At 36.0% G+C, this 16672-nt stretch overlaps 1 protein-coding gene across 1 annotated transcript; it reads right to left on the bottom strand.

The window, feature by feature from the left end:
• Nucleotides 1-10386: 10386 nt before the first annotated feature.
• On the bottom strand, nucleotides 10387-12627 carry LOC138888238 (uncharacterized). Its single transcript, XM_070170065.1, has 4 exons — nucleotides 12324-12627; nucleotides 11879-12018; nucleotides 10717-11011; nucleotides 10387-10565 (listed from the first exon to the last, which is right to left on the bottom strand). Exons 1-4 carry the CDS (start codon nucleotides 12625-12627, stop codon nucleotides 10387-10389), a joined length of 918 nt encoding a protein of 305 aa, XP_070026166.1.
• Between the last annotated feature and the right edge of the window lie 4045 nt (nucleotides 12628-16672).

Below are 16672 nucleotides of genomic sequence, written 5' to 3'. Positions count from 1 at the left end.
AGTAGGGGATTATGCTATTGATTAATTGATTGCACAGTTATGTGCTATGTTGGTTCCAGATTGAGGTGTATGGGTGAATCAGTTATGACTTACGAAGGTTGAGGCCGAGGATGGCTCGAGTGAAGAAAATTTCAATAAAGGTTATGTTATGCTTTATGGGTATATGAGAATCATGGAATGACTTCAATTGTTATTGGCAAAGGATGTACGGTGCATAGAGTAGGAAGTTGCTTGGTTGTATTAAGGTGAGGTTACATTCTGCGGTGTCGGAGTGCTAAGGGAGCACAGGTCATCCGGTCCATTTGATCGGTCTAATTGTGGCTTGAGTAGAGTGGATGACTCTCGAGAATGGTTCTAATGGGTTCAAGATTTTTCATGTGATAATTGGAGATTTTCAGGTTGTATATTTGGCTAGAAACTGAGGTTTGCATTGGAGGGTGTCCAGACTCATGGTATTTCTATATCATTTATGGATTCTACACATCAGTATCAGGAAGTTGAAGGTAATGATTTTAGATTCGCAGAAGGTCTTTTCAAAGTGGGTATCTCGGTTGTGGTACTTTTAAGGGTGCTTCAAAGGTATGCGAGGGTCTATGAGCCTCAGAGCGATGTGATTTTTAGCTAAAGCTTGTGGGCAAGTTTTAGTTAAGGATAATGGTGTACTAGCATGGAAACGTATCAATTTGAAGGTAATTCGGAAGGAACTGAGAGAATTAGGACAGCTTGGTAGTAGGTTGGATCGGCAAGGTAACGGATATGATCGGTTCTTGGGTGCTTATGATGCACTGGGTTTCTATAGGTGTTTAGTGGCAATGCTCTTAGGTTTTGATGGCCTGCATAGCTAGGTTGAGTTAGAGGAATTTAGTTCTGACGGTTTGATCTTGTGCAAATGGAACTCGGAAGTTCTTGATGGTTTCTACCACGGTTGGAGATGTATATTTTCTACTAGCATGAGGAGCATGGGATGTATAATGATTTTCTCCTAGATGGGATCAAATGGAAAAGTTCTTGGCTGGTTGAGTACGTAGTTGCTTGTAGTTCGGAGTGGATTATGAACTTCTTATATTTATCATAGGATGGTATGGTATATGCGGTATGTTGTAAGGGGTTGAGATTTGTACGTGTTAGGTTACAGTTCAGTTTTGAAAGGAAGGTCATAAATTCTTAGGTAGCATGGATAGCTTTAGATGACTAGGTAAATGAGATCACTGATTGGTGTGGCTTGATGAGGGTATACTTTTCAGAAAGAGCGATGTGTTTGGTGGAATAGAAGAATTTTTAGAAGTACCCCTCGTGGGATGATCGAGTAGTAGGGATCTTTTAGATATTCGGGCGGTAGAGTTAGGATCAGATATGATGATTCGTGTGCTTTATGGATTTGGAGACTAGGAGTTCTCATGACCAGGTTACTTCGTGGTTGTGGACTATAAAGATGTGGGTAAGATAGTCAGATGATAGTGTGTGTTATGATTCAGTCATTGTGAACCTTCAGAGGGTTATTTATCTGTTGTGGGTGACCAAAGTCGATGTGTGGTTCATTGGTAGGCCCAACATGGATGTGTGTACTGCACTAGGTTAGAATTGTGACTCTGAACTGTTATTGTTGAGAAACGTGTCATTCGATTATTGTTGAGCTTATCCGTGTTCTGGAGTAATTTATGAGTTACTCTTCTGTGTTACGAGGAGTTGTGATTTGTTGGCTATATGCGCATATGGTGTGATTCAATTTGAGTTTTATAGAGGAATTTGAGCGAGACGGGTAATTGGGCGTTGTATGATTTATTGCGTATTGGGTATGTTCTTTCAGACTGATATGGCATTGCGTAATTTGCTTCTACATGGTTATGGTTTTTCACTTTTGGGTTCTAGGCACCAAATTGCACGTGGTTGTTGATTTTTAGCATAGTGACTTGAGGCGATTCATGTGGATTAGTATTTGAATAGGATCACACTTTGCAGCGAGGTTATGTGGAGGTATGATCCTTTGGGTTAGATTTGTGTGTTCTGGTTCTACAGTGTGTGATGGGTCCTTAGCATTGCGTTGTGGGGGTACTGGTGAGCTTGCAGAACAGCTCTCTCATTTGAGTCATTTTTATGATTGAGTATGTTCGGATTGTTGCTTATTAGTGCGCGGATCGCACGAGTTGTGGCTTTAGATTGTATTGATGTGTCATGCCACCAGAGTAGTTGTGTTGGATTAGATGAGATCGTTATAATCTATAATGAATACAATGGATTCAGTTTCAACGTGTTGGAAGGATAATATCAATGTTCGGCTCAGAAATTTGCTATGGTCCTTGCCAAAGGAGACGGAGCTTCATGAATGGTTGATCTGAGGAATGGTTATAACTTTCTACATGTCTCATTCGTCATTGCTAGTATACGGAAGTGTCGGAATGAGGCTTTATTTGATGAGAGGTTTATTATCGATATTCGGATGTTTGGAGCAACTGCTATGATTAGAAGTTATCGCTACGAGTGTTTGAGTTATGTGGTATATCATGTAATTGCATTTGAGGTTGCAGGTATGGTTCATCACAACTGATTCGAACTTATTCAGTGTATAGATAGGTGATTCTGATCTTAAAGATGATTTCGGAAATGGAAATGTGGTTCTAAGGTTTACGGGCTAGGTTGGATTGTGAAATTTCAGTTACATTGTGTTATCGGACCTATATGAGATAGGGTGATATGGGATCACCCCCAGGTATGTGGAGGGTAAAGTTACACAGTGATATGATGGTTTTCGGAACAACTCTGGGCACGTTCGAGGATGACCATATGTTTAAGTGGGGGAGAATGTAATGACCCGACCAGTCGTTTTGAGCTTTTGCACTTCGCTCGCCAGCTCTCGGGCATGACTAGTCCCGTGAGATGTATTATGACTTATGCAAATCGTCGATTTTGGTTTTAAGGGTAATCGAAATGGATTTGGGAGGACAGTTCTCTGTCCGAAGCTTAATTTTAAAAGTTTGACCAAGTTTTTGACTTATTAGTATGATCTCGGATTTGAAATTTGATGATTTGGTTAGCTCCGTTAGGTGATTTTGGACTTAAGAGCATAATCGGAATGTATTTTAGAGGTCCATGGAAGGTTTAGACTTGAATTGGCAAAATTGGAATTTTGGCGTTTTCTGGTTGATAAGTGAAATTTTGGTATAGGGGTTGGAATGGAATTCCGGAAGTTGGAGTAGGTCCGTTGTGTCCTTTGTGACGTTTGTGTAAAATTTCAGGTCATTCAGACAAGGTTTGATACACTTTTTGATCGAAAGCAGAATTTGGAATTCTTAGGCTTGAATCTGATGCAAATTTGGTGTTTTAATGTTGTTTGAGCATTCCGAAGGTTGGAACAAGTTTGAATGATGTTATGGGATATGTTGGAATGTTTGGTTGAGGTCCCGAGAGCCACGGGTGTGTTTTGGGGGGTTAACAGATCAATTTTTTGACTTTGGACTTTGGATTTGGCAGATTTTCTGGTATTTTGTTGCAGAAAAATCCTTCTTCGCGTTCGCGAAGGGTAAATGAGCGGGGCAGTCAAGTTGTTCTTCGCGTTCGCGATGTAAGTTCTGTGTTCGCGAAGGTGTGTGAGTTAAGGCTACGCGTTCACGATTGGTGTTCCGCTTTTGCGTAGGGTCGAGCTATGTGGTCATCTTGTTTGCGAAGGAGAGAATTTGGTCAGTGAAGCTTTGAGCTTCGTGAACGTGAGGGTGATGCCGCGTTCGCGATGAAGAATACCTGGGCAGTCAGTTTATATTTTTAAATTCGAGGGTTTGGTCCATAATTTCGAAATTTCATTAGAGAGCTCGGGAGAAGGTGAACTTTGAGGAGATTTTCAGTGGAGCTATTAGGGTAAGTATTCTTCACTCATATTTGGTTTAATTTCATAATTTAGTCTTGAATTTCATCATTTAATTTGAGAAATTAGAGTGGAAATTGGGGAAGAATGGAAGAAAGGTTTGAGAACTCTTTTGGGGATTTGATGTCGAATTTTGATGATTTTGGTATGTACAGACTCGTGAGAGGATAAAAATTTTATTGATGTGATTTTTATTGGATTCCGAGACGTGGGCCCGATCGGGGATAGGGTTTGGCCAATTTCAGGATTTTTGGTATAAATTGGATATTTTCGAATGAGCTTCGTTCCCTTAGCTTATTTTGATGGTATGAATCTGCTTTTGGCTAGATTTGGAGCATTCGGAGGCCGAGTAGAGAAGTGAAGGCATCACGGGCTAGAGTTTGGACCGGATCGAGGTAAGTAATAATTGTAAATGCTGTACTGAGGGTATAAAACCCCGAATTTCACATCGTTGTGCTACTTTGAGGTAACGCACACGCTAGATGACGAGCGTGGAGTCGTGCACCATTAAGGATTGTGACTTGGTCCATCCCGTACGACTGTTAAGTCGCATATTTGATTGAAAACAGTTTGATATTGTGTTTTGAAAAGTATTACTATATTTTGGGCGGAATGCCATGTTTGGGCCTCGTGCTAACTGTTTTGGACCCTTATGGAACTTTTACTACTTTTTCTCACTGTTTTGACTTAATAATTGTACTCAGTCATGCTGTATTTTAGTAATTTCCTAACTCGGCCTTATTTACTCAATTTTCACACTATAAATGATATTTGAGCTGAATGCCCTATTTTACTGATAGTCCGAGTGACTTGTGAGGTTGATGGCTAAGAGAGGCTGAAGTCCTGATTGTGAGGTTTATGAATGAGATAGACCGAGAGTCTGATTGTGAGGTTGATGACTTTGATAGATTGAGGGTCTAATTGTGAGGTTAATAACTGAGAGAGTCCGAGGGCCTGGTTGTGAAGATTATATATTTATGGATCGGGCTGCACACCGCAGCTATATATATATATATACACACACACACTCCTAATTGCTTTTTTGTGTACCAAATGTATTTGACTGATTGTGCCTAGTTGTTGGTAATCTATAAAGATGTCTTGAAATGAATTAAATGAATTTGTGTTGCAAGAATATATGTGCAAGATGTGTCTCAATGCTTTCAATATGCTATTTTATCAAATGAGAATGTGTGAAGAATATGAAACATGTGTTAAAATGCCGAGACTTGAAGTCGAGTTTGATTTGAGATTGTTATGCTGAAATGTGTGAAATCCTCTTTATGCTTACGACATATAATTGCTCTCATATGTGCCTATTATCTTGAATTGAAAGGTTTAATGTTGAAAGTAAAAAAGATGTGAAATGTGGGGGAAAAGAGCTTGAGTTATGAAATGTGGCGTAGTTCCAAGTATGATGAGATTATTGTGTCCCCAAGTGCCGATGAACTGATATATGTGAAATAAATTTGAAACAAGATGATTGATGGAAAATTGAAATGTCTTGAGTGAGACGGCCTAGACGATCGGGCCGTGATCGGATGCCATGTCGCAAACATGATGGTATTGTGTTGGAAATTAGACCGAAATTGAAACGAGAATTGAGATTGTGGAAAAATGTCTCCAAGGAGATGACCTAGTCGATCGGGTCGTGATCGAACTTCGTGCTAAGATTCACAGTGGAATATGTATATGTATATATTGGCATAGAAATTGTGATTGAAATTCGGAGTTGTTTATGATGTGCATATTATGAACAATGGTATTGTGAACAGTGGTAATGTGAATTGTGGTGAATCGGTATTAAATATCTTCTATCCAATAATAGTATTGTCTTCATATCACGAGTTTCATTTGTTTTTTTACCATATGAACTTCCGTATATTGAAAAATTGTTATGGTTAACTTGGCCTTTGGATGTCATTGATTGTTACTTGTTGTTTACATGATTGTCTTTCATTATATTGGCATTCTATTTTGAAAGAGGACTTTTAGCCATTCATACTAGTGTTATTCGACGGCGCTAACATCTCTTTTTCCGGGGGCGCTACATCTTTAAATGGATGTAGGTGGTTCTATAGTAGGCAGTGTTGGTCGCAGCTAGTGACGCACCTTCCTTTCAGCTGACTTGGTGAGACCCACTTCATTTCGGGGTCATGTATCATTATTTATCATGTACTTTGTATTTTGAGGTATAGCCGGAGCCTTGTTGCGGGAATTTCTATATTACTCTTCAGTTGTATTTAGAGGCTCTGTAGACAGTTTGTGTGTGGTGTTTGATATTGGAAAATAAATTAGAAGTATTGGTATTTGGCAAATATGTTTTTCATTATCATAACTATAAAAATTGTAATGTTTTGGACACTATGGTTGAAACTGCTAATTGAAATAAAATGGAAGTTGTTAATGAAATATTTACAAATTATGATTAATAGAGTTCATCTCCTCTTTATTCATAAATTAGTTTGGGTAGAATGAAACCTAACAGGCTTGCTCAATCGGGTTTACTTGGTTGAGCGCCGGTCGCGCTCTTCGATTTTTGGGGCATGACACATATTCCATACATTCAAGTAAGTAGAGATTGAGTTAACGAATGCAATGAGTCGCTTTAAATAGTATGAAATGCAAGCCATACGATGTACCACTTAAATTTGTAAAGGTAAGATTATACAAATCTCGAAATCCTTTTTCTAGTATGTCACGGCGGAGATGTAAATTTGAGAGCAGTTATGAGTTTCCTTAATGGTAATGAGTAGGGATTACGAGTTTCCAGATAGGAATTGAGAGTTACCGAAAGTAGTAGAACAAGTTATATGTAATAGACACGAGTACCTAGCTGGTAAGATATTGACTGTTGCATGTTGTTGTAGTGCTATTTATGCATAAGTATGTTCCCTATGGACGGTCTATGAATGCATAGGGGGATAGTGAAGGTTAACCTATGGACGGTCTATGAAACACATAGGTAAGGTAAAGGTTGGATATGGACAGTACCATGTGTACGCATAGTCCGACCCGAACATTTGAGCCGTATAGATGGTCTGCTTTGCTACACATACGTGCCACCAGATAGTAATGTTGTAGTGTGCGTTATGGATGGTCTACCTTGTTATGCGTGAGAGCCAAATTGTATTCTTATAATAAGTAACAACGACGATGAAACAAGAGATCATTGAGCAAAATTGATAGAAATAGTTCAGAATCTTACGATATGTTGAGTTTTTCAATTAGATTGAAGGGCCAAGTGGTCCAAGTGATAGCGATCTAGTAAGTCGATCTTCAGTACATGGTAAACTCACTTTTATTCTTATCATTCAGCAGACTATTTTTGTACTCATTCATGCTTTTCAGTTTTCAGAATTTATTTATATGTATTGCTTTCTGCCTTATATACTTGGTACATCTCATTATACTAATGTCACATTGCTGGGGCACTGCACTTCATGCCTGTAGGTGCAAGTAATTAGTTTGACGAGCCCTAAAAGTAGACATGATTGATAATCAACGGGAAATCGGTAAGACTCCATCTCTTCCAGAGTATAGCCGAGTCTAGAGGCCATGTTATTGGATTTTGTTATAGACTTATGGCTAGGTCGGTGCCCTGTCTCGATGATATTTTGATGTCAGATATTCTTATAATCTTTGTAGATACAAGTGTAGCGTGTACAATACGTTAGTGGCCTTGTCAACCCTCATTTATGTTTTCTTTCTGGGTTGTCTGGCATTGATACTCACAGTGGACTCCTCGGCTCGAACATGTATTGATGTTTTGAGTATGATGGCTAGCTGGTATGATGCTTGGCCGCCTACTATATATTATGTGTTGTAGCCATGTTGGCCTATATGTTCTGGGTTACGTCCAACATTCAAGAGTTGCAAAGTGGTTCGCTCGGGCTAGTACGGCACCGAGTTCTAGCCACGCCTCACCTAGCTTCAGATATGACAAGAGAGGTATTATGTAGATTGTTGAGAGAGAAAGAGAAAGAGAAAGAGAAAGGGAGAGAGAGAGAGAGAGAGAGAGAATGGCTTCGTGGGGTATTTAGAGGGAAATGAGGGACCAGTTATATTTAGACATGATTTAATGAAATGGGTAGACGAGTCAGTTTGTAACGGGTGCGTCGGTTGGGTTTAAGAGGTATGGAAAAGGCAGATATTATTATTGACATGGCATAGTAGTAGTTCAAAAATGTGTATAAGTGTAAGAGGAACTACTAACCTGAGTCATGGGAACCAGGTTCCCTGAACGATTTTGAAAATATGAGCATCATCCTTTCAAAAATTGCAATGGCATTAGCTTCTTGTTTGTCCAATAGTTTCCATTCATGTTTGCCTATAACGGTATAGAATTGAGTTAGAAGTTGTCAGAAAATACTTTTTAGCAATTCACCTTACCATTCCTTCATAGCCAATCATCGAGGGCCAGGTTCTCAATTCAGCTTGATCAAACCGAACTTCATTTGATTCCTTTCTAAGTGCTCTCTGGTCAGTTCTTTGGTGAAGATATTGGCTACCTAGTCCTCTATCTTGCAGAACTTCATATAGATAAGTCATTTCTCAACATTGTCACTCAAGAAATGATGTCACACATTAATGTGCATTGTCCTCTTATGCTGAACCGTCTTCTTTTTCATATTAAGGGCACTTGTGTTTTTACACAGCAATGGAACACAATCAGAGAATACACCAAAGTCTTCCAATTGTTAATTGATCCATGGTAGTTGGGTACAACAAGAGGCAGCTGCCACATATTAAGCTTCTGCAGTATCAACATTTTGTTTTCTTTATACCCCATGAAATCAAACATGATCCCAAAAAATGTGACATGCCAGATGTGCTCTTTCTATCCACCAAATAACCAGCATAGTCAGCATCAACATACCCAATTAAGTCAAAATTATCTCCTGAGGAGTAATAGAGGACCAGGTTCTGCATTCCTTTAAGATACTTCAGAATTCATTTGGCAGTTTTCAAATGAGATTCTTTAGGACTTAATTGGAATCTAGAACACAACCCAACACTACAGACAATGTCAGATCTGTTGACTGTTAGATACAAGAGAGATCCAATGATACGTCGATACATAGTTTCCTCTATAAGGTAACCAGGTTCTTCTATGTCTAGACGAGTGGCAGTAGCAATGGGAGTATCAATGATCTTTGAACTTTCCATCTCAAACCTTTTCAGAAGCTCCTTAATGTATTTCTATTGACTTATCACTGTTCACTTAGAGGTTTTCTTAACTTGTAGCCCTTGGAAGAAATCTAGCTCTGTCATCATACTCATCTCAAACTCGCTTCCCATAAGCTTTGCAAAATCTGACACAAGGAATTATTTATTGCACCAAAAAGGATGTCATCAGTAGAGATCTACACAATCAGCAGGTTCCTCCCTCTTTTCTATTAAAGAGTGTTGTCAATTTTTCCTCTAGTGAAACCATTTTAAAGAAAGAACATGGACAATCTTTCATACCATACATGAGGGTCATGCTTCAATCTATATAGAGCCTTGTCAAGCTTGAAGACATGTTCAAAATGTTCATGGCATTCAAAACCAGGTGGTTGTTTGACAAAAACATCCTCCTTCGAATATCCATTCAGAAACGTACACTTAATATCCATTTGGAACAGCTTGGATTCCATATGAGATGCAAAAGTAATGAGAATTCAGATGGCTTCTATTCTTGTAACTAGAGCAAAAGTTTCATCATAATCATTTCATTCTTCTTGATTATAGCCTTGGACCACCAGCCTTGCTTTATTTCTTGGTGTATTGCCAAACTCATCAAGCTTATTTCTGAACACCTATCTAGTTCCAATAACCAGGTTCCGCCATGTGATAGCCATCATTCGCATCGATGAAAGAGTGAATACCACTTCTTTGATCTACATTAGGAGTGCCAGAAATGGCATCAACAACTCTATTGCCTGCTTCAATTGCTATGATGGAGGGACCAGGTTCTTCCAAATCAACTGAAAGTTTTGCTGCATCTTCTTCACTTAATTCCTTGACTTGATTCATTAGATTTGCCTTCCCGTTTGCCATATCAATAACCTTTGCAGGGACCTTTGAATAATCTCCATCTTGATCATCCTTATCATGTGAATCTATTCCACTTGAATGGTGTGATTCATCAAAGATTACATGTATCTGTTCCTCTACACATTGACTCTTTTTTTGTAGGCCTTGTATACTTTGCTTTTGAAGAGTAGCCAAGAAAGATTCCCTCATCACTTTTAGCATCAAATTTTCCCAACTCTTCCTTACTATTATTGAGAATAAAATATTTGCATCCAAATGGTCTCAGGTAAGTCATCTTTGGTTTTCTCCCATTAAGAAACTTATACGGGGTCTTGTTTAAGAGGGGCCTTATCATGCACCAGTTAATCAGATAATAGGCAGTGTTCACTAATTCTGCCCAAAAACCCTTTGGTACGCTACTATCAATCAACATCATCTATGTCATATCTTCAAGAGTCCTATTTTTTCTTTCTATAACACCATTTTGTTGGGGTGTTTTGGGAGTGGAAAAATTATGACATGCCATTTTCAGCACAGAATTCATCAAATTTTGCATTGTCAAAATCGGTGTCACGATCAGATCTAATGCTCACAATATTATGGTTCATCCCTACTTGAATCTGTTTCACAAAAGCAGCAAAGACTTGAAAGGTTTCTTCCTTAGTTCTGAGAAATAAAGTCCATGCAAAATCTGCAATAATCATCAACAGTAACAAAGATGTACTTCTTTCCTCCTCTGCTGCGCATCCTCATAGGTCCACACAGATCTATTTGAAGAAGATCTAGTGTCCTTGAGGTTCTCGCTTCATTCTTTGGCTTGAAGAGGACCTGACTTGCCATACATGTAAGATCACCACCATTCAGAGAATCAAAGTTTGCAACATAGATATTTTTAAATCCTTTTGCAATTAGAACCACTTCACCAGTTATAAGTTTGGTGACAGTGCAAGACTTTGACAAGAACTCCACTTTGTTTCCTTTGTCACAGATTTGATAGACACTCAGCAAGTTATATTTCAAGCCATTTACATAATACACATTTTCAATTGAGTGAGTGAGTGTTCTCCCAATCGTTCCAACTTCCAAAATGTATCTCTTTTTGTCATTTCCAAAAGACACACTCCCACCTTGCAGGGCCTTGAGTGAAAGAAAATTATCCATTCTTCCAATAATGTATTTAGAGCATCCACTATCCATGTACCATTTTTATTGCTTCCTTTCACTACTACATGCATAAGTGAATCAGAGATTAGACTTAGGAGCCCAAACAAGTTTGGGTCCCTTGTAATGAGGGAAAGGGTGAATCAGACTTCTTTTTGTTCATGCATGCATCACATTTTTCTTTTTAAGAGAATCGGGTTCCTTAGTAGTAGATACTTTCTCAAAAAAAACTTTATTTTTCTGTTGGAACCGAATTTTGGTTTTACATGAATCTTTGTAATGACCAGTATTAACGTAGTGTGTGCAAAGCTAGTTATCAAGCACAATAACATATTTGTTATGTGAGTTATAGGGAGCCTTTTCCTTTTGGAACTCGTTTCCTTGCTTGTTCTCCTCATTAATTTTATACATGGAAGTTATTATGTCATAGGACCATGTCCACTTCAGAGATTTATTTAGATCATTTTCAACCCTATTTAAATCTTCCTGAAGTTGTCTATTTCTTTCAAGTTCAGCAACAAGACTCAATTTTACCTTTTGAGTTCATTTTCAAGCTTAAGGTATGCCTCACTTGCCACTTCCTTTGCTTTAGAGTATTTCATGCATTTTTCATTTAATTTTTTAAGAGGACATTTTCTTTCTTTAGTTCCTCTACTATTTCCTTCATATCAACAACTACAACTAACAAATCATCTCTCTCATGTTCTATCTCTTTGATTTCCTCAGCTAAAATATTTTTATTATTAATGAGATTGGGGTAAGCATAAGTTAAACATGAGCTAAAGATACCAGCTTCTTTTTAGAATAAAACTTTAAATTTCGTTGAATGTCTATAACATTTACCTCATCGTCATCATCATCTTCATCCACATCATATTTTGCCATTAGGGCAAATATGGAATCATATTCTACAACTTCGCTCTCAATGACTATCATGGAGGTGTCTCCTGGTTCATCATCACCCTCAGATTCACTAGAAGAATCTCCTCAGGCAGTAAGAGCTTGCTTCATAGTATTATCAGCGGCATCTCTTCTCTTGAATTTCCTGTCGGGTACCGGGTTCCTCTTAGTTGTCTTGTCCACGTTGTGTTTGTAATGGTTCTGCTTGTGTAGAGGGTAATCTTTGATGAAATGTCATAGTTTTCCGCACTTGTAACATCAATCATAACCTTTTGTGTTTCTACTAGAACTACCTTTCTTAGGAATTCCTCCATTTATACCCCAATCTTACCCCAATCTCATTAATAATAAAACTGGTAAAGATAGGTCACGTTAGCATCATCATCACCTGAGTCACTGTTGTCTGCCTTGAGAACCAAGCTCTTCTCCTTTTTGGATTCTCTTCTTTCATAATCTTTCTTCTTTTTCATTTCATAGGTTTTCAGATTTCCAATGTGTTCGTTAATAGTCAGCATCTGCAGATTTTTGGCTTCCATGATAGCATTGGCTTTGCTCTCCCAGGAACCAGGCAACACACTGAGTATTTTTCTGACCAGTTTATTCCTTGGGATAATTTCTCCAAGAGTGTGAAACTCATTTACGATAGAAGTAAACCGAGTATGCATGTCCCGAATGGACGTATCCTCCTTCATATTGAAGAGTTCATACTTAGTAAATAAGCATGCCGATTTTTGACTGCTTGGCTTGAGTGGTTCCCTCATGTCTAGTTTTTAGAGCCTCCCAGTTCTCCTTGGCAAATTGACAGGCTGAGAAGTGGTTGTACTCGTCAGGTCCAATGCCACAGATGAGGTTCTTCTTTGCTCTGAAGTTTTTCTCGATGGCTTTACGATCAGCATCATTATATTCCTTCCTTGTCTATGGAGATGTGATTGTTGTCTCGCAAATGGTCTTCATAGGGACAAAGGTCCATCACATATAACATCCCAAAGCTCTTAATCTTCTGCCATGATAAAATCATCCATTCTTGTCTTCCACCAGCTATAATATTGTCCATTGAATCTTGGTGGTCTGTAAGTTGATTGACCTTCTTCAAAATTTGGTGGAGCAGCCATGTAGATTCTTTCTAAGTGTTAGTTGTATAAAGAATATGTTCTGATACCAATTGATGTAAACTAAGAGTCCACCAAATTGTATAGAAAACTTGGTTCTCTATTAGCTCCCACAGAACACAATAGTAAGTAAATAATACAACGATATTTATATGTAAAACTCTCAGCTTACAGGATTAAAAACTATGACCTACACTCAAAGGATTTCAATTTCACTAACTGAATAGCTTTAGATTGTAACCTAGGAATTAAACTCGTAATCTCTCACATGCTTGTAATAACTATATTGCAAGTCTCTTTGTAATAACTTTATTACAAAGCTAACCACTTGACTAACTCTAGTCAACACAACCACAGTTTATGGTTTACAAAGTGTTCTACGAGCGATGCTTCTAATTAAGCTAAGTAGGAGTTGCAAGTGAATAACACGAACAAAGACACAACAATACTACGTACACACCATGTAATCAATGTTGGGATCTGGTCCTTCGTTATGTTGTTGTTTTGTTCTTCAGTGTCTTTGGGAGAATGAGGGCGGCTGCACACTTGAGAGTAAAAGATATTTAGGTTTCGCAAGTGTATATATTCTCTTGCCTCATATTGGTAATATATAAGTGAGATCATCAAAGATGATGCAAGGGGGTGTCTGGTACGCAGTTAGCTTCAACAGTGTCGTTGTACTATTGCATGTGTAGTGCAACAGCTTTAACAACTATTTGAGTTAACTTGTACTGTAACCGAAGAAACTGATCTTTATTTGTTCCCTTTGTTGTTCCTTATCTGATTTCATTGAAACTTGGGCCAGACCTTGACTTGGTGCTTTGACCGTGGAAGAACCAAATATATCAGGTTCTATATATGGTTTTCATATGAAGTATGTTAGATCATCAAAATAAAAGACACATTACTTATCATGTAGTTATATAGTTATTAAGTATTTTTAATTTTAAAACAAAAGTTAATTGTAAAAAGGACAAGTTTAAACTTAAGCGTATCTGGTTAGTTTTCAATTTTCATGTAAATGATTTTAAACTTTCTCTAAAAGATATAAGTAGTATTAAAATTGAGGCTTATTTGTGTCGAAGTCTTGAGAAGTAATATTGTCAACTTTTGCGTAAGAAAACAATTGATATTTCTTAAACTAGAGAAGACATTTTGAAACTTGTGATCTCAAAGATACCATGATATTTGTGTGATTATAGAAGTTTATCATTTATGTAAAATGAAATTTTATAGTTAAGTTGTTATAAATATTTAATGTACCATTCTTTTTTTAACAGGCAAAAATGAAAGAGTCAATACAAAATAGAGCAAAATGAGTTATCATTTTGAATATCCTACCTTTTGTAATGATGCATAAGTACATATAATATTTCCCTTTTCAGCCAAAAAGAATATTCCCCTTTCAATGAAACATTATTTCATGACAATCCAGAGACAAAGCATACTAGAAAACTCCCTGATAATATAAATATGCTACTGTTATTAATATTGATATATTAAGCAAAAGCAATAAATAAAATTGATATGTCGTCCCTCGAACAGTTAGAGGCAAAATTGATTTTTTTTTTCTCTCTAAATAAAACCCTAGGATGTATCTATGTAAACTGTAAAGGACTCTTGAATTAGTACTCTTTTGTTTTGAATACAAAAAAAGAAGTATATCTTTTTATTACTAAAACACTCGACCACCCGAAGCTTCGTCGAATCTCCAATGCTGAGTGATACAGACCATCGAATTGCAGTGGCTGAAGTTTAACCTTTTCGGTCAAAACGCAAAATCAAAAGTTTAGAAAATTTTGGCAACCCAACGTTCCGTACGAATAGTTCTTTATAAAATTACGAAATCTTGTGTTGTGCAATAGTCAAAAATCGAATATTCCAGTCAAAGCAAAAGGATACTTGACAGTGGACGTACACTTTTCTTAGGTATCAAGGGCCAAAAGAAAACTTGTGCTGCATTTCAGACTGTACAATAAAAAATTGAGCCCTAAATTATCTTTTCAAAACATAAGGGAAATCGTCAATCAATATATATATATATATATATATATATATTTGGCAATCTTTATTGTAGGTCATAAATGGAAAGCCTCTTGACCAGTTAAAGATTCAGGCTTTTCTGTAACAAAAAATTGAGTCCTAAATTATCTTTTCGAAACATAACGGAAACCGTCAAAAATTTTATTGCAATTTTTACAATAGGTCATAAATAGAAAGCCTCTTGACCAGTTAAAGATTCAGCCTTTTCAATAATAAAAGAATTGAGCCCTAAATTATCTTTTCAAAAAGTAAGGGGAGCCGTCAAATTTTTTATTGCAATTTTTTTCCATTGAGTTGATTAATGCGGGTAAAAAGCTGTTATAGAAAGATAAAATATACTTAAAAAATTGATTTTGAGGAAAACTTGATTTTTATAGTGGATGGATGTTATATAAAGAGGTTTGACTATATGTCATGTTTAACAATAATGTATACATTTGCGTGTCTGTTAAAGTTAGTTATTAAAGATATACTAGTATTAGTACCCGTGCGATGCGCGGACAAATCATTTCAAATTGCGATGTATATTTGAATCATGTACAAATAACCTTAAAATATATATCTCTCAGATAAAAATTATATAACATGAGAATTTAATTATGAAGCAGGATATGAAATTATTGATCAAATCTCATAGTAGACAACCAATCTTTTTAACATATATTTGTAGCAACCTAACCCCTTGATTTTAGTACTTGCATTTCGTTTCGTTGTCGATATTAAAGAATATTAAACATGTCATATTGTGATTTGTCTTGTTCGAGCACATTAGATCATATTATTTTAACAAAATTCTTACAATCATTTTATTTTTATCAGGAAGTCAAATATGTCTTATTCATCACATCATTTTTAAGTAAATTATTTTTTTTCTTTTCTTATAGTTATTTTATTATTTAATATTTCATATTATTATACCATCATATAATTTTTTGTTAGCTTATAATTAAATTAATATCTTGCTTATTATTCTTTTAATAGTATGTGATAAAAATAAATATTTTATTCACGAAATTTGATATATTTTTATGCCTTTATCCTCTTATTCATAATATTTTAATCATTTAAATTTGTGAGTAATATTTTTAAATATAATTAATTATTTTATTTTATCTATATTAAAATTAATTTAAAGTATAAGTATCCTCACACTACCTCTATTTTCTTTTTAATATACATTCTCTTTCCTACTATAAATATTAATTAGTTTTATATTAATATTTTATCTATAACCAAAATAATGTCATATTTTGTTTTAAATTGTAACTTTTAGTTAGTCTAAAATATTAATACATAAGTTATTTGATTATCATGTTCCAAATGTATTTATTTCTCTTATAATTAATTTTGTATTAGATGCAGTTAAATTTTCTTTCTTTTTTAGCTATAAGATAAAATTTAATTTTAATTTTAATTTTCATTATTAAGATTATCAATATTAAAAATTTATTTTCTATTTTTAAAAATTTATTTAATCATAGAAAAATAATTCTTAATTTTATGAACACATTATTTCAAAATATTGTAATAATATTTTTACTATCTTTTTAATTATTTACGTAATATTTTTTTAAAAAAAATTCAT

The sequence above is a fragment of the Nicotiana sylvestris genome, chromosome 3 (assembly GCF_000393655.2).
Source record: "Nicotiana sylvestris chromosome 3, ASM39365v2, whole genome shotgun sequence".
NCBI classification, from domain to species: Eukaryota; Viridiplantae; Streptophyta; class Magnoliopsida; order Solanales; family Solanaceae; genus Nicotiana; species Nicotiana sylvestris.
Note: the sequence above shows the minus strand (reverse complement) of the source record. Positions and strands in the feature narration are given on the sequence as shown.

Coding starts and splice junctions, on each gene's coding strand:
- LOC138888238 (XM_070170065.1), bottom strand. CDS start 12,627: ATGAAGGAGGATACGTCCATTCGGGACATGCATACTCGGTTTACTTCT. Junction 11,012..11,878: donor AAGATGATGATGACGATGAG/GTAAATGTTATA, acceptor CTTTCACTCAAG/GCCCTGCAAGGTGGGAGTGT. Junction 10,566..10,716: donor GAATGGTGGTGATCTTACAT/GTATGGCAAGTC, acceptor TGATTATTGCAG/ATTTTGCATGGACTTTATTT.